This window comes from Silene latifolia, chromosome 5 (genome assembly GCF_048544455.1).
Source record: "Silene latifolia isolate original U9 population chromosome 5, ASM4854445v1, whole genome shotgun sequence".
NCBI classification, from domain to species: Eukaryota; Viridiplantae; Streptophyta; class Magnoliopsida; order Caryophyllales; family Caryophyllaceae; genus Silene; species Silene latifolia.
In genome coordinates this window covers 42,163,920-42,181,993 of record NC_133530.1, presented here as the reverse complement: position 1 = coordinate 42,181,993, position 18,074 = coordinate 42,163,920, and the positions used below count along the sequence as shown (strand labels likewise).

General features: G+C 40.6%; 3 protein-coding genes across 3 annotated transcripts; 1 reads left to right on the top strand and 2 right to left on the bottom strand.

Annotated features, from left to right (window-relative positions):
• Positions 1 to 2,027: 2,027 nt before the first annotated feature.
• Positions 2,028 to 3,368, top strand: LOC141655286 (uncharacterized). Its single transcript, XM_074462373.1, has one exon. The coding sequence runs from the start codon at positions 2,028 to 2,030 to the stop codon at positions 3,366 to 3,368; it is 1,341 nt and encodes a 446-aa protein (XP_074318474.1).
• A 3,422-nt stretch (positions 3,369 to 6,790) lies between these two features.
• Positions 6,791 to 8,780, bottom strand: LOC141655285 (secreted RxLR effector protein 78-like). Its single transcript, XM_074462372.1, has 2 exons — positions 8,313 to 8,780; positions 6,791 to 6,808 (listed from the first exon to the last, which is right to left on the bottom strand). The coding sequence occupies exons 1-2, from the start codon at positions 8,778 to 8,780 to the stop codon at positions 6,791 to 6,793; spliced, it is 486 nt and encodes a 161-aa protein (XP_074318473.1).
• A 266-nt stretch (positions 8,781 to 9,046) lies between these two features.
• Positions 9,047 to 9,867, bottom strand: LOC141655284 (uncharacterized). The gene is made up of 2 exons (XM_074462371.1): positions 9,600 to 9,867; positions 9,047 to 9,558 (listed from the first exon to the last, which is right to left on the bottom strand). The coding sequence occupies exons 1-2, from the start codon at positions 9,865 to 9,867 to the stop codon at positions 9,047 to 9,049; spliced, it is 780 nt and encodes a 259-aa protein (XP_074318472.1).
• Between the last annotated feature and the right edge of the window lie 8,207 nt (positions 9,868 to 18,074).

The following is an 18,074-nucleotide window of genomic DNA, read 5'->3' as shown; positions in this document are numbered from 1 at the left end:
TTTCTTTATTGTATTATTATTGTAATTTTTCTTTATTATATTTCCTTGTATGCCTTCACATGTAATTGAACTTAAATCCCGACTTTGACATTAATTGTATGATAAATTAGTTGTTCACCGACTTAGTCTAATCTTCACATGTTAGGATTAAAACGTTGGATGTTGCATTGCATGCATATAATCGACAATATATCAAGTATAAATAACTTCCCTAATCATTAGTAGAGGCCGCTATCGAGGCGGGCGGGATTAGGTGTTCGATCAAAAGAGCTTCATAATACGTACCCTCACCTCTTACTCCAGATCTCTGTGAACATTCGTGTTCATTGGCATCCACGAGAGTCATTCTAGACATAGAATGCTAAGGGTAACGAGTTCTTGGCGTTCATGTCACTACTTTGTGTCTTGACATGGCATGAGGTATTCGAACGGTTTTCAATTTTCCACAATAAATTGGTGGTGACTCCACAAATGCAAACACTTGTTCTCCCCCAAGCGCCCCCGTGGGCCCGCGTTCACATACTCAAATCCTAAATGAAACCGGTCTTGAATGTCACCAGTTTATAAGATCTAGCCTTAGAATGTATATGTAGTTTGCCAACAAGTAGGTCAAGTCTATTAGTTCGGTAGAATCTATCAAAAACTCGTAGATTATGCAAATGATTTTCTCAAAATAAAGTTGTCACAAGTGCAAGGCTTAGGCGAGATAACAAAAGTATAAATGCAGTGTCATCATTGTTATATAGCCACTCCTGACTCGACCTAAGACTCTACCTAAATGCAAACATATTTTTGTATTTTTTCAAATTTTCAATTTTTTTTTTTGAAATAAATGCATGCAGAAATGCAAGAAATATGCATATGGATGCAATACAGACATATGTATACCCTCCTCAAACCAAATCACACAATGCCCTCATTGTAATTGGCAAACAATCAGCAGCATCAAAATATAGGGGAACGGGATATACGAACAAAATGAATGCAAATGAATATAAATTAGAAAAAGAGAACTCACAATAAGTGCAAAACGGACCTCCCCAAACCAGCATAAAAAAATAGGTGCCAAAGCACATTGGATCACAGATGGAGATGTCAACAGTGCCTATTTTCATGGGGTCATTAAAGTAAGGAGACAACAGAATTATATCCATGAAATTAGAGACCATAATGATAAACTGCACACAGATGCTCAAGGAATACAGAAAGCCTTCTTGGATTACTATCAACAACTGCTAGGTTCTCAAAGTCACACTGAGCAGGTTAACAAGCATATTGTGAGGAAGGGGAAAACATGTACTGCAACCCATAAACAGCAGCTTCTGGCAAGAGTCACTAAAGAGGAGATAAAAAGCATTATTTTCCACATTCCTAATGATAAGGCACATGGGCCTGATGGTTATAGTAGCAATTTTTTTAAGGATTCATGGGACATTGTTGGAGATGACATCACTGAGGCCATTATGGATTTTTTTAGATCCAGTAGTATGCTCAAGCAAGTTAATGCTACTTTGGTAACTTTGATCCCAAAGGTGGACAGACCCTCAACTGTGCTACAATACAGACCTATTGCCTGTTGCAATGTCATATACAAATGCATAGCTAAGTTACTTTGTAATAGGCTTGCAAGGGTGTTGCCTAACATAATCTCCCAGAACCAGGGGGGTTTTATTCAGGGAAGGAGTATCATGGAGAACATCCTTATCTGTCAGGACATCATTAGACTGTATGCTAGAAGTACGGCCTCCCCAAGATGCCTATTTAAGGTAGACCTCCAAAAGGCATATGACACTGTGGAATGGGAATTTCTACATCAAATGCTATATGCTATGAGATTTCCAAGGAAGTTCATTGAATGGATTATGTAGTGTGTGACTACAAATTCCTATTCACTGAATTTGAATGGAGACATGTTTGGTTTTTTCAAGGGTCAAAGGGGCTTGAGACAAGGAGACCCCCTTTCTCCTCTTCTTTTCACTATATGCATAGAGTACCTGACCAGATTACTTGATTATACTACTGAGACTATGGGGTTCCACTATCACCCTCTCTGTAAACCCATGAGGCTTTCTCACCTCATGTTTGCAGATGACCTCCTACTTTTTAGTAAGGGGGATGTGAACTCTATAATGATTTTACTCAGGACATATGCTACCTTCTCTAATGCTTCTGGATTGAGGTTAAGCAAGGGGAAATCCAATGCTTATTTCAATGGAATGCAAGCTATAGTCAAGAGAGAAATCCTTCAAGTTTCAGGTTGTATTGAGGGTCGTCTCCCTTTCAAATATTTGGGAGTGCCAATCAAAACTACCAGGCTCAATGCCCATGATTGTGCTCCTCTTATTGAGAAGATCACTGCTAAAATTAGGGGACTAGGAGCAAGAAAGTTTTCTTATGCAGGGCGCCTGGTGCTCATTAAAGCTGTTCTAAAAACTTATCACAATTATTGGGCTACAATGTTCATTCTCCCAAGTGGAGTGATAGCCCGCATTAAGACAATTTGCAGAAACTTCCTCTGGGATGGAGGAAGTGAGTATATTAGAACCCCTTTGGTAGCCTGGGACAAGGTCTGTAGACCCAAAACAGAAGGGGGTTTGGGGCTTGAAAATGACTCTGTGTGGAACAAAGCAGCGTTGGGCAAGTTAGTGTGGTGGATTTCTCATAAAGCTGATCATTTATGGGTTAAGTGGATCAACCACACGTATCTCAAAGGGCAAGAATGGCATAGTAACTGTCCCACATCCGACACTAGCTGGTATTGGAGGAGACTTTGTCAGGTTAGAGATCTACTTAAAGACTGGACAGAGCAAGGAGAAGGGGATTATTCCATAGCTAAAGGATATGATTTCCTCAGAGAGAAAACTCAGGAGGTGCAATGGTCAAATGTGGTTTGGAACCAGTTGACGATACCCAAGCATAGCTTGGTAGCTTGGCTTTATCATCACAAAGCTCTTACTACTAATGCAAAGCTTAAAGATATTGGCATTACCTCAGACGATACCTGTTATATCTGTGGAGTAGGAGCGGAACAGCTGGATCATCTCTTCTTTTCCTGCATCTTTAGTAATAATATAGTTAGTATCGTGGAGATTTGGTTAGGCATTCAATTACCTCGACAAAATTTGCTAGATTGGAGAATCCAATTCCATGGATCCGGGTATAAGAGAGATGTCGTCAATGGCGTTCTTAATGCTCTCATTTATTCCATTTGGAGGCAAAGGAACACTTGCAAGTTTGAGATACAGTTGCTAAGACCTCATAAAGTCGCTGAAAACTTAATCAAGGATCTCAAGATTTGGATTGTTCAAATACAGAAGAGATCGAAGAGAAAGGAGGATGACTGGACGAGATTATTGTGTGGGCGATGATGATTGCTTGGTAGACTACAGTAGGGATGGAGGAGGAAGACGATGGATTGTTTTAACTAGATTCCTCTAGATAAGTTTTCTGTAATTTGGTTTTGTTGTCCATTGTAATGCTCTTTGGGCTTGGGCTGTTTGGGTTAGTTTGACGAATAAGATTAATTTCTCGTTCGATCGGGATATGGTTCCATTCTCTTTTGATTTATTGAAAGCTTACATTTTATCAAAAAAAAAAAAAATAGGGAGGTCGTGGCCAGCTGCCACCAATCAACTCTAACACGCATATAATAGCCTGCGTGAAACTCAGATAGAAATTTAATCTCATTCCAAAATTTATATTCATATGAAGCAATACTAAACTAAATGAAAATGCAATAAAGGAAACATGATTAAGCATGTGAATTCAAAACTAAGCACACTTTACAAAGCTTTTACAATTCGGATTACCTCCCGGTCAGCACTGGTTTTTATGGTCCCGCTCGACCTCTATCACCTCATTTACCAAAACAATTGAACAGCCCACAACATGGCTGTTGACTAAATGAGGTACTCTCGGCATTCTTTATCTTGGCCATAGGCCACCACTTTACCTCTTCTTCAGAAATATAAGGGCATACCGTCGCACAGGCTAACTCACTACACTTAGCCCTCAAGTGTTCCTTCTTTGCACGCGGCACCGAATCTCTTGGCATTCCGCCATAATAAACATCTCCAGCTATACACTTTGGACCCAAAGCACCAATTCCATCTCCCAAATCCTTGTAGGAGTTTAACATGTCATGTCCTGGAGAAAGAGAAACAACAGTATGGTCCTCCATCTTGCTCCCAACATGGGGTGGAGGTGTCACAGTAATAACAAGACATGACTCAACTATAGGACTATCAGCTACCCTATCAGATTCTACAGGGGAAACAACATGACATGGTACAACTTGCATAGGTACCCTACGAACGTTAGACTGCATGTATGTCAATTTATCACCCCCCACCATAAATGTCAGAGTCCTGGCTCCTACGTCAATAAATGCACCAGCAGTGTGCAACAATGGTCTCCCTAAGATAATAGGGGTATAGGTATCCTCGGGAATGTCCAACACAATAAAATCAACGGGTATAAAGAACTTCTCAACCCGCACAGGAACATCTTCTAGGATACCCAAAGGTCGAGACAAGGAACGGTCTGCCATTTGGACAGTCATATTGGTGCATTTAAACTCAGTCAAACCTATCATTTTAGCTAAAGATAAAGGTAAGACACTGACACTGGCACTCAAATTACATAAAGCATTATCTATAGTATGGATGCCTATGGAACAGGGGATAGAAAAACTACTTGAGTCGGCCAACTTAGGTGGAGATTTGTTTTGTAGGAGTGCACTACACTCCTCTGTAAAAGCAATAGTCTCCACCTCGTCAAAACTTCTCTTACGATTCAAAATTTCTTTCATAAATTTAGCATAAGAAGGTACCTGAGTAATGAGTTCTGTGAATGAAACGGATACCTAGAGATTCTTGACCAGCTTGATGAACTTCCCAAATTGTTGCTCAAGCTTGGTATGCAACTGTCGGCTAGGAAACGGAATCTTAACAGCTATTTGTGTCTCAACAACTTTATCCTTTCCTTTATTTGTATTAGTCGACTTAACGACTTTGCTAGTCAACTTATCAGCAACTTCGGTTGACTTATGAACAAATCCTGTCGGTTCATCATAGATGCTTGTCGATCGACATGGTATGCCCGTCGATCGACATGGTATGCCCGTCGATCGACATGGTATGCCCGTCGATCGACCATCCTTGCTCGAATCAGCCGCCACTTGGTCGCCTATCTCAGCTTCAGCATTAACATCTATTTCTTCAATAATGAAATCGTCACTTTCTTTAGGCATAGATGGTCCATGATAAGTGAGACCGCTTCGAAGATGAATCGCATTTGCCGTGTCATGTGGATTCTCAGGCTGAGATGGCAATGTACCTGGTTGTCTACTTGAAGTGGAAAGTTGGGCAATTTGATTGTCTAACATCTTATTGTACGCCATTAACTGAGCGATAAGTGCCTCTTGCTTTTGTGAGGCTGCCATCTGTTGCTGTAGCATGGCTTTTATGTCAAAAAGGTCATTATTTTGATGTTGTTAACCTCCTTGATTATTCCTCTGATAACCACCATGTGGTTGATTTCCACGATTCTGAGGAATGGTATATATCTGACTCGGTACTTGTGGTGGTGGTGAAGTTGGGTTTTGAACATTCTGACTCCGATAAGAGAAATTTGGATGCTCCCTAGTCCTCTCATTATAGAAACTGGAGTATGGTGTACCTTGTTTGAAGGACTGAAAGGCATGGATCTGCTCTAGGGGACTCATACATTCGACTGCACCATATTCTGCAATACCACATCGCTCACAAGGGACTTCCTGTTGGGTCATGGCATGAACTGTCTGCTGGTTTCCCAAAGATTGGGCTGTCTTTAGTTCGGCAACTTGAGCAATTAATGTCCCTAACTGAGCTGCAACAGCTCCATCGGTTGAACTTCCCCCTCTCGTACTACCTCTAGGGTTCCCATATTTAGCAGTATGGGTAGCTATTTGGTCAATTAGTTTCCAGACATTATTATCATTCGTGTTGTCCTGGAATCTCCCGTTAGCTGAAGAATCAAGTAGTGCCCGATGGTCATCATATAGTCCATTGTAAAATTGGTTACAGAGAAAGCACTTTGCAAACCCATGTTGAGGGACTGAACGAAACCAGTCTCTTAAAACGAAACCATGCCTCGTTTAAATCCTCAGCAGGACCTTGTTTGAAGCTAGTGATTTGATTTCTCAAGGCATTTGTCTTCTGGGGAGGAAAATATCTCTTGTAAAAGGCAAGAGCTAAGATGTTCCAGTCGGTAACCCCTGATCTTCCATGTCTAAATCACGCAGCCACTCCGCAGCACCGTCTCGCAGAGAGAATGGGAAGAGCACCTGTTTTACTTGGTCCTGGGTCACCCCAGCAGTCAAGGGTATGGAGCAACAGTAAGTAATGAATCTCCATATGTGTAGCAGGATCTTCCGTAGCTCCCCCTCCAAACAGATTTCTTTCTACCAAGTTAAATGTAGGATGGCCTTATCTCGAAAGTACCATTATCTATTGTAGGGAGTTTGAATCCCTTAGGAATGGATTCAAGGGTAGGTTCTGAGTGACTTGCTAAAGTAGGCATGATTATAGTAGCTGCAGAAGTAGAAGTGTCTTCTTCGAAAGACTGATTTTCTGCAATAAAACTGGCGTAAGCGGCGTCAAGCGTACTCAAGTCTTCTGCTAGGCGAACTTCCCTCCAAAAATTTCGTCTAGCTCGAAAAGTCTTTTCTGGTTCAGAGTCGAATGGCACGAGATCGGAACTATGAGACTTGGGCATAAACGAAACACTAAAGAAAGGAATGAGAACGGTCTCAAGGAACTAATGTTCCCTGAGACAAGATAAACTAAATAAGCAAACAGAGAATTGTTTCCTCCCCGACAACGGCGACAAAAATTTGATATGGTTATCGCAACCTATCAAAAATAAACCAACTGGTCTCTAACTAATATAGCTAGGGAAGTCGGGATCGTATCCACAGGGAGGCTTTTAGCATTCTACTTGTCAAATTAAGTCTGTCTAAGTAACCAAAAGGGGTTTGTTTGATTTGTGTTCTAAATTAAAGCAATAAAATAAAAGGGTTTAACGAGAGAAATTAAGTCGAGAAAAATATAAGAGAAAGGAGTTAGGACATCGGTTCACCATGGATTATTACGGGTCATAGGTAGGGTCAAAGGGCAGTCTCAATTACTGGTCTATAGGGCAGTGAAAAGGTCCTCTCGGTCCGCTATTCGCCTAGAATGCTTCTAGCGGGCTCTCGCAACTTACTAGGGCACTCTAATGTGTGTGACAGGTCTAACCCTTTACAAGCTTTCGATCTTAGATCGGGGCTTAACAGCTTAATTAATCAATTACGTCGACTTAACCAATTAATCACAATTAAATGTCACAATTAACAACATAGACCAATTATATCGACTAATCTAATTACCTAATTAATACCGTCTCAATCCATGGCTCCCCTAAATCCTAGCAAAAAGGAATTTAGCTACTCATAATGAAATTTGCAATAATAATTGAATAAGACGGTAAAGGGGAAGAATTCATGATGAAATTAATTGAAAGACTAATAAGCATAAATTTAACTAATAAGACTAATAAGAAAAGTAGAAATAATTAATAAAAAAGAACAAAGGGAAAGAGGAATTAAAATTACCAAATGAATCCGAGTCTGAGCAATAGAGAAAAAGGGAGAAATTCTAGATCTAAAAGTTGTAGAGAATTATTACGTAGTTCCGTTTTTAGCAGCCAAAGGTAGAATAAAAGATAACCTAATGAATTGTTTTTCTAGTGTTTTTATAGTAAGTCCAAGGAGATAAAACAAATAAGTAACTAAAGCCCAAACACGAGCTAAATCTCGGCCAACGTAGCATCTGTCGATCGAGACACTTGGACCCTGTCGATCGACAGCCATTATTAGCTCCAAAAAAAAATCTTCCTGTGACGACGGCAGGTATGTCGATGGACCATCTTCCTCTGTCGATCGACACACCTGTTCTGTTGATCGACACAACAACTCTTCACCGATTGTCCGCCTACAGCTTCTAACACAAGGTCGAACACGGACTCATCTCCTTCCTTAATTAATGGGTTGTGGCTCATAATCGCACATTCGGACCTAAAACCTGCACAAGTCACACAACTCCCCCAGTAGCGAGAAATGGGAGGAAATAATAGTGTATGGTCGTAATAAACCAAGAAAATGCGTGCTAAATGAAGGGAAATATCTTATGTAAATTGCACGCATCACTCCGCCTCCTCTATCGTAGCTTGCGCAAAGAAAATACTGTCGTCCGCGAAAAGAAGATGAGAAATAGAAGGAGATTAGGTGTTACCCGGATCCCATGAAGCGACTCTCCTACAACAGCGCGCCTCATTAAGTTCGACAAAGCCTCCGCACAAAGAATAAACAGATACGGAGAGAGCGGGTCCCCTTGCCTAAGTCCCCTTTCCGGCAGGAACTCGTCAGATGGTGCGCCATTTATGAGAACTGAGAAAGTGACGGTAGAAACACATTCCATCACCCTATTCACCCAATCATGGTCGAAGCCCATAGTATCAAGGACCCGTCTCAAAAAACTCCAGTCCACTCTATCATAAGCTTTTGCCATATCCAATTTTATCGCCATATGTCCCTCTGTATGTCTAGAATTCTTCATATAATGGAACATCTCGAAAGCTATTAAAATATTATCCGTGATTAACCGACCCGGCGTAAAAGCAATCTGATTTTCAGAAAATCTCTCCCAAAAACAATTTAAGCCTATTAGCAAGTACTTTAGAGACAATTTTGTAAACCACATTGCAAAGACTAATCGGTCGGAAATCACGAATCTTGTCCGGAGCCTTCTTTTTAGGAATTAAGACTATATTAGTCTTATTGAACTCGTCCGGTGAAGCTTCCCCACGAAGAATACTAAGAGCTGTCTCGACCACACTAGGTCCAATGATATGCGAGTAACTTTGATAAAATAGCCCATTCATCCCATCCGGTCCCGGTGCCTTCAAAGGATGCATTTGATTGAGCCCATCAACTATTTCATCTTCACTATATTCTGCTCTAAGAACCCTATTCATCCGAGATTCGACCCTCCATCCCCTGTACAACATCATCAAAATTCCTTGGGTTCGCCGTCACAAAGAAATCCTTAAAATAATTGTTCACCACCTGAGCAACCGCCTCATCTCCAATTCGGTCAACCCCCTGGTCATCAACCAATTTCCCGATAAAATTTTTTGTTCTCCTCTCCCCCGCTCTGGTATGGAAAAAATTGGTGTTTCGATCTCCATCCCGAAGCCACAGTGCACGTGACCGTTGTCTCCAGTAAGTTTCTTCCTGTCTATTAAGTTCAGCAATTTCAGCAACAAGCTTTCTCCTACACCGCACCTCCTCCTCAGTCCGTGTTCCCTTATTAAGTCTAGCAAGCTGTCTTTGTTTCTTATCCATAGCCCACCCAATTTTCCCTATGGTAATCTTTTTCCAATCTTGTAGCTGTTTTGCGCATTCCTTAATCGAAGCTGCCAAGTTTCCCCCTCCCTTCTCCACCCCACTGGTCACTGCCTCCTCACCTCCTCCCCAACCTAAATTTGTTCGAACCGAAATCGTCTCCTATTTATGCCACTTGTCTCCCTCCTATCAAGAATAAGCTTTATTGGTGCATGGTCAAACCATTCTCGCTCCATATGCAAAAGCCTCGCATAAGGAAACAACTCTAGCCACGTCGAGGTGCACATAGCACGGTCAATCATGCTCTGTCGATTAGCGTCACCACACTGTCCATTATCAAACGTGAAAGCGTACCCTTCCCACGCCACATCTCTCAACCAACACTCGTCTATAGCTGCTTGAAAATTATTCATCTGCCACTGAGCACGGCTACCCCCTTTCATCTCTGTGGAAAAAAGAACCTCATTTTAGTTGCCTATACAAACCCATGGCAGTGTCGATTGTCTGCTCAAAAATCGTAAAAGCTCCCACGATAAATGTCTATCCGCGACAGCCGGCCAACCATAGAAACCCGTTACACGCCATTTCCCCGTGTCTCCTCGGATTGTGAAATCCATATAATGGACCGAAGCAGACATGAAGTTGCAATTTATATCTTTCCTCCATAAGAATGCAAGACCCCCCCTGATCTTCCCATACTATCCACCTCCATTCCGTTATAACCATCCAAACATTCCCGAATCCTCCTCATCTCACGACCACACAATTTCGTCTCGCATTATAAAAGCATGGCGGGGGCCTCCCTCCGTATCAAAGTATGGAGGGCTCGAACCGTGTCGGGGTTGCCCAATCCCCGACAGTTGAGGCTTAAGAGATTCATTGTACCCGACGGGGTTGAGCACCCTCAACCTTCGCCTCAGGTATTAAGATGCCCCCGTCTGTACTCATCTTCGCCTTCTTAGACACCATCTCACCCATCTCATCATCCCATCTCCTCTTCCCCACATCAGGTTCAGCCCCACTCCCGTCCCCGCCAGTGCATCCTCTCTCCAGCCTTGTCCACTTCCTCCCTCTCACTGCCATCTTCCCACCTCCCTTTCCACCTGTCATCGAGTTCTGGCTCCCCTGCCCTCTCCCACACCCCTTTAAATTTCCTTCCACCTCCATGGCCTGAAATACCCGTGTTACGCCCTCCCCTGCTCCCTCCTCTTCAGGTGCCTCTACCCCACACTCCTTCGTTTGCCCACACACAATAAGACACTCCTCCCTCCTTCCATCAGCTCTACCATGAGACACCAGTCCCTCCCGTTGCCTCATCATTTCATCCCTGCCACATATCGTAGAGTCTTCATTTCCCGTCGTAACCTGACCCCTACTGCGATCCTCCCCATTACTCTTCTTCCTTTTTAAGTCAATAGCAATCGATTGTAGTTTCTCAATCATATTAGCAATGCTAGCCTCAGAATCCCGTCGATCAGCAGCATCGAACTCCGCATTAAGGTCCCTTCGAGCCTTCCATGTACCATCACTGGCAATCTTACTTCCCACGGCGACGCCCTGAGCCATTCCCCAAAAAGTAAAGCCTCTTCCTCATATGGTCCATGCTCGCAATCCTTCTCACCATGCCCTATAATCCCACACCCATAACAGAAAATTGGAAGCCGCTCGTATTTAACCTGAAACTGAACCACTCTCCCTTCCTTCATTTTGATGGGAACCTCAGCTTTCAAAGGTTTACGTACATCATGTAGTATACGAATTCTGATTGCCCTATTAATTTCATTGTTAGGGCTCATGTTGACATCAACAAACGTTCCCAGAATATTGCCCAGATTCTTCGCATTAGACAGGCTTGATCGCCCCATAATAGGAATATCGTACACACGAGACCATATAGGAAACTGATAAAGAGGAACATCAGTGAGTTTACCATTTGCGTTTGGCTCATTGAAGCACCAAGAAAATTTGTCGAAGTGCCACAGTTGTCCATCCAACACCTTAGCTTTATCACGATCCGAACCAAATTTAAACATGAAAGTCTTCTCCTTAGCATCAACAACATTCCCAACAATCTGTTTTGCCGGGTTCCACAATTTCGTCATAGTCTCAACCTCCGCACGCACGTTGATAGATCTCGACGCCCAAATTTTCCCAACTAGCATCAGAGTATTTTCATGTCCATTCACCGTAAAATCATCATCCCATTCAAAAACCTGGTTACCGCCCTCCTCCATAGGCTCTTTCCCGTTCCGACCCCGGCCTCGTGTATCACCCATCCTCTGTACCTGCAGAAAGAGAGAAAAGAGCACACAAAAAAACAAAAAAAAACAACTCCCCACGATCGAAATCGATGGGAGGGAGCCTCGAAAAGAAAGGAGAAAGACTAAGAAACGATAGACAAAACCCTAGGAGACTCTAGACGGATTTCGGAAGTAGATGAAATAATTGTTTTGATTAATCACTAAATGAATAACATAGACAGACAAATGAATAACATAGATAGACAAATGAATATGTAAGATTATTTAACCAAAACAGAATAAGGGAAAAACAAAACACCGAAATATAAATCTAATTATAAAAGCAAAAAAAAAACGACAAACCACCTGCAAAGCATGCTTAGATATGAGAACCGAGACATACTTCCACCGTTTCAATCATTTATTTACATTTTTATATTTATATTTTGTTAGAGTATTTTAATGTTTAATCAGAAGTAAATCTCCCTTACTACTAAGAGAATAAAAACTCTCTTTGTTTTCCCTCCAAAATACGGGGGTGTTTGGTAAACAGTAGATTGGTGAATTTTCAGTATATTCAAACCTTTTAGCATGTTTGACTCACCAATCTATTAATTTACGTGTTTGGTAAATGGCATATTGAAATAATAGATTGAGCTTCAATCTATTGTTTTCCAATAGGGTGTTGATTTACGCAGTACGCATTTTATTCATCTCAATATAATTTTGACCATTATATCCTTTTCATTCCACGGTCATACAATGTACTACATCGAAAATAAAAAAGGAGAAGAAAAAAAAGCAAACCCACCCAACAACCCCTTCACCAGGCCACCACCACTAACCACCATGCTCCTCCGCCATTCAGCCACTCTTTTTGCACTGTCGACGGCTGTCCTCCTCCATTTCCCAACATCGGCGACCTCCATCCCCTGACTTTCCTCAACTCATGTCTGTAACACACACAAAAGACTCACCATTTTCCATAAATCGTCGCCACATCTCAAACTCTATTTTTCCTAATTTCACTAATTTCCCCCAATTCCACAATCACCAATAAAAAATTTCAACCTAGCATTATTGCTCATAGATCGTTGCAATTATAGTAGTCATTTTAGACTCTTTAGTATTCATCTTCAATCTATACCTTCTAATTAGTTACCAACACCTCGATGACGTAATGTATACACTGATAGATTTATGCGAAGTAAATTTGTGATAGTTGAATGAATACATGTTTAACAATTAACACTCAAATTCTTATTCAAAATTGAAAAATTTGTTTAATTTGAGAGGTGGCATGAATAGCCGTCGAGAGAATTAGGTTTTTTATGAGGGGTATGCAAATGGAAATTAGTGAACAAAAAGTACTGAGACGAGTAAAAAGTGTACTGCGAAAATAAATTACGTTTCCAATATGCTGCTCCACCCAGCATATTCACATTAGTAGATTGTGAAAATTGAATATGTTAACCATTTACACATAGATAAAACAATCTATAAACCTAAATCCGCTAATTACCAAACACTTTTATTAAATATGCTAATTGAAACATACTGGTCAAACATGTCAATCCAATCTGTCATTTATAATCTGTTTGACCAATCTGCTTCTGCTATTATTAATCTGCTGAGTACCAAATAGGGCCTGCATCTACCTAAATAAAGAAATAAATGAAACTTTCTTTCATTTAATTATTACTTTTTTAAATAAATATATTCTTATAATTAAACTCTAATGTTTTTATTAAATTCATAATTATTATTTTTCCATGAAAATAAAATAAAGTTGGTATTAATCTATAAACTACAAATTGCTAAATTTTTCAATAATGCAATATTTGTTACTTTAGAGAATAACTCGACACATACTTACTATTAGTTTCGTGATAAAATGAAATTCATTAAAATAATTGGAGAAAATTTATAAATGAAGTCCTTAGGTTTATCGTAAAACTCAAAAATAATAATTTAACAAAAACAAAATTTTCATAACTTACTTAATTATCTTTGATTAAGTTTTTCATTTCAATTTTTTTTTTGTTTCATATCAAAATATAGTGGAGTGAAATATTAAATATTAATGAGGTCCAAAATTAAATTGTATAAATAATGTTTAAAAAATAAAAACTGTATATATACCGCACATGCAGTGCGCGAGATCTATACTAATAACTGATTAAGACAAATAGAGTAAAATATTATGAAGTATAATATAGAATTAATAAATAAAGTACATACTTACAAAAATGATACGGCATGAGAAGTTGCAATATGAAATGGTGATTAAAGAATAAGAATTTATTTTTGGGTATCGTTTGGTTGCCACTCTCAATGTGGGTGAATTGGAAAACTCCTTGAATTGACAAAAGTAAAGTTGTTTGATTGCTCAAAATCACATGATTTTCTTTTTTCCTAAGGACTTGCTTGGAATGAGAGTAATAGAGTTAAAATGAACTAAAAAATGGAAGAAAGGGATGGGGGTTGGAGATAGAAATGGAAAAATATAGTGTAATAGTCACTCTATTAAGGGAGTAATTGTTTCCTATCTCTTCCCCCAAGTAATGCATTACCTCCAAATGGAGGTAATAATTCCTCCCTCGTCAGTCACCTCTTCTTTCCACCCTTCACAACCACCACTAACCACCAATCTCCTCCTGTTTTTTTTTATTTTAGCTCTCATTACTCCATTAATAATTACTCCCATTTCAAGTAAATCCTAAGAGTTGTCAATTCCTCCATAATGAAGGAGTTTAATTACCTAGCCCAGCCTAGGTAATTGGAAACTCATGTGTCCATTTAATTCCACCATGTCAACCAAACGAGTTTTAAGCAATTTCCATGAATTCTCCAATTCATGTGTTCATGAAACTAATGGAAAATTAATTCCGCCATGACAACCAAACGACGCCTTAAATGAGCAATGAGTAATCCTAAGTAATCTCAGTATCCCACCTTAGATAAATAGGCTTTGTTTGGTAAAACTAACTGAAAAGGTAGTTGAAACCTGAAAAGGTACCGGAAAATTGAAAAGCTAACTGAAACTTGAAAAGGTAGCTGATAAGGTAACTGAAAATTAAGAGCTCATAAAATAACTGATTATATAAAAAAAATTGTTTGGCAAATTAACTGAAAAGGTAGTTTGTTGTGGTGAAATGACGTAAAAGTATATAGTAATTATTTAATATTATAGATTGAAGGGGTAAAAAAGGAATATTCACTAGGATAGATACCTAAAATCCCAAATGCTACCCTCTGTAGCATTTCATTTCAAGCAGCTTATTTGCGCAATTAAGCTACTTGCCAAACACATACAAAAATATAAGTTACCTGAAATTTTGGTGAAATAAGCTACTTTGACCAAACAAGGTAGCTGAAATGTACCGCCAAACACAGCCATAGTATGCCGTATTTGGTATTATGATTACAGTTTAGGTTAGGTTGGAAAGTAAGGTGAATCATGGATGTCATAACTAAATGTTAGGATTTTATCATTTGATTTGAAAATACTTTCAACCCAACCCGATTTCAACACGTTTAATAAACGAGTTATTTGGGTCGCAAAACTCCAACCCTAACTTAATCTATTTGTTACGGAATAATATATATTGTATTATAAGGAGGTCATAGTATATGTGTTGGATATCTTGTATTATGGTAAATATGTTATATGGGTCGATACGGTTTCCTAAACCGATTAGGGTTGTATGAGTATATAATGTAACGTTGTGCAGTCAATAGAATCATCACAAACATTGCAAGCCCTATATTTTGTCAAGTATCATCTTAACTTGGCATTGTGGACATGGCCCACCTGCAGGTCCGGTTCGATCTGCGGACATACAGCGGTCTTTTTGAAAGCCACGCTCGGCAGCGTAAAGGTGCTTTCGACCGGATCGTTTTAGATCGGTCGGTTTCGTCTCGGTAAGGGTCTCGAAACGATTAGAATTGTTCGGAGTCGCCACCAAGCATTTGTGGGATGCCTGGAACCCGTTCGAAATCCACTTTATACCTCGGTCAAATCAAAGCACAAAGCAACGTTTGACATAGGTACTAAAGATAAGGAAATTGTCCCTCTTTAGCAACATATCTCTAGAATGACTCTCGTACACCCTGGCTAAGGTCGCCCACTATCCAAAATTTTTGAGTAAGAGGTGAAGGTACGTATTGGGAAGCCCTTTAATCAGACACCCAATCCCGCCCGCGTTTAGCGGCCTCTACTAATCGATGTTGGTTGGTTGAATGCAAAAGTTGATAAAACGGTTTAAATGCATTATTGCGCATCCAATAATTTAAACCTAACATGTGAGAGCTTTCTAAGTCGGTTGATTTAATCCAAGTATCAAGTATAATATGTCGAGTTGGATTAATGGTTGATTTGCATGCAAGACGGAAATTAAACATCCATTTACCGTATTAGGTTTAGGGTGCATAACATGTTCCATTTGTCTTAGTAAGGCGTTTTGCAAATATGGTTTGAACAGTCGTCTGATCCGTCCTATATCCGGGTTAATCGGAGTCGGGATTGTCCTAGGCCCGATCTTTGGAAGGGAACAGCCTGTGCCCAGGACGGCTACATGAGGCGCGAGCCAGCCGGCGGTGTAAGGGGCCTCTCTCTGGTTTTGAAAATGAGAAATGAAGAGCCTGTTTAGGCGCGGGTTAGCCCACAATTTATGTGTCGTGTTCTGACCTTTTAGAAAACGTTATAAAACGTGTTGAAAATGGGTATTTGAACCCGGTTTGATTTAAAAGGGTCGTTTAGACCGCATTTGTTGATTTGAAGAACTAGACTCGAATAATCATAAGGTTTCGAAAATACTTGAAATTGTAAAAACCGATTACAAATATGAAAAATGGATTAAGGGAAATGACGAGAACAAACACGGTTGATCTCTGGTCTGAATACCCCATTTAGGCGCGGGCCAGTTGGCGACCTAAGGGGCTTCTGCCTCAGACCAAAAATCAGTTTTGGCTCGTTTATTCCATGTTTTGGTTCATGTTATGCATGTTTTAGCATGTTAGAGTTATGAAACAAATGAAAACATAATGAAAGAGGATTTTTACACCCTCATACTTACATGTTTGGTTATGGCGGGTGACCGACGTAAGTGTGACAACTCGTTTGATCGAAAAAAACTCGGTTTAAAACCGTTTTGGTAAGTAAAAGAGTGTTTTAAAAGTTTAGTGATGGTGTAGTGGTCGAAGTGGTCGGTCAAGTGGTTTAATGCACGATGACGGTACCAAACAATGTGTAAGGCTCGTGTTTACGATCGGTAGGTCGTAAATACGCGTCGGATTGTGACTTAAGAAGTCGAGTCGAGAATTTTAAGGGAGAAAAGAGGGGGCGGACACTCGCGTAACTCTCAAATGGGTGGCATTTGAGGGGTATTTATAGGAGAATAAGTGGTTGTGTGAGTTTTGAGCGACGTGGCCACTTGGGTTGCTCAAAGAGGCGCGAGACACGTCGCGGGTCTTCGAGCTGTGTTGTCACTTTCACAACAAACGCAATCATGATTTGTTCTATCCTAGATTTTGTAGTCACATGTTTGGTACTTGACCATTCATGAATCCGGGAAAACTTAAGGTAGAAGGTTTGAAATGTTTGTTTTTGGTGGTTGACTCGGTTTGACTCGTTGTTGGAGTCGGGATTTGAATTTTTGAGTCATTTTTGGTCCGGTGCCGGTTTTGACTCTAGTTAGTGTCATTGCGACCCCGTCGTCGTGCATTAAACACTCCAGGTATTTTTGAAATGTTTTATTTTCGAAATCGTTTTAAGTTTTCCGACGTAAAGTTGTACACAAACTGTCGATCAAACGCCGTGATTCCAAAACGTGTTGTAGTCCGATAATCATCGAGTGTTTGTTGGAGTCTTAGCAGATACTGGGTATCTACAGAGTCCCCTCTTTAACTGAGGCTTGGACAGGGCGAAAGTCAAAGTAGAGCCCCCAGGTCAATCGAATATTACAACCTGGAGACCCAAGCGATGTTGAGGCGGCTCGAACGGATTCGGGCCAAGGACCTGCCGTCGGGAAGGGCGACGCCAAGGCGACTCGAGGGTACGAGTCAAGGACTTGTCGTCGGGAACAGTTTAGAGTCTGTCGACTGTCCGTGCGGGTCGTTTAAAGTCTATTAGACTACGTACGAAGGCTCGCCAGCCATAAGAAGGAGTCATACCTGAGGCATCTTCGGATATGTCCTTGCACGCTTGCGGACAAAGGCTCGCCAGCCAATGGTAAGGAAATGTACCCGAGGCATCTTCGGGATCTGTCCTTGGAAGGTTGCGGACAAAGGCTCGCCAGCCGTGATAAGGAAATGTACCCGAGGCATCTTCGGGATGTGTCCTTGAACGATTGCGGACAAAGGCTCGCCAGCCATGGTAAGGAAATGTACCCGAGGCATCTTCGGGATGT

Bases quoted from the DNA above. Each gene is read 5' to 3' on its own strand.
- LOC141655284 (XM_074462371.1), bottom strand. From the start codon at position 9,867: ATGAAAGGGGGTAGCCGTGCTCAGTGGCAGATGAATAATTTTCAAGCA. The intron at 9,559-9,599 runs GTGGCATAAATA...GAACAAATTTAG, and splicing joins TCTTGATAGGAGGGAGACAA to GTTGGGGAGGAGGTGAGGAG.
- LOC141655285 (XM_074462372.1), bottom strand. From the start codon at position 8,780: ATGTGGTTTACAAAATTGTCTCTAAAGTACTTGCTAATAGGCTTAAAT.
- LOC141655286 (XM_074462373.1), top strand. From the start codon at position 2,028: ATGGGGTTCCACTATCACCCTCTCTGTAAACCCATGAGGCTTTCTCAC.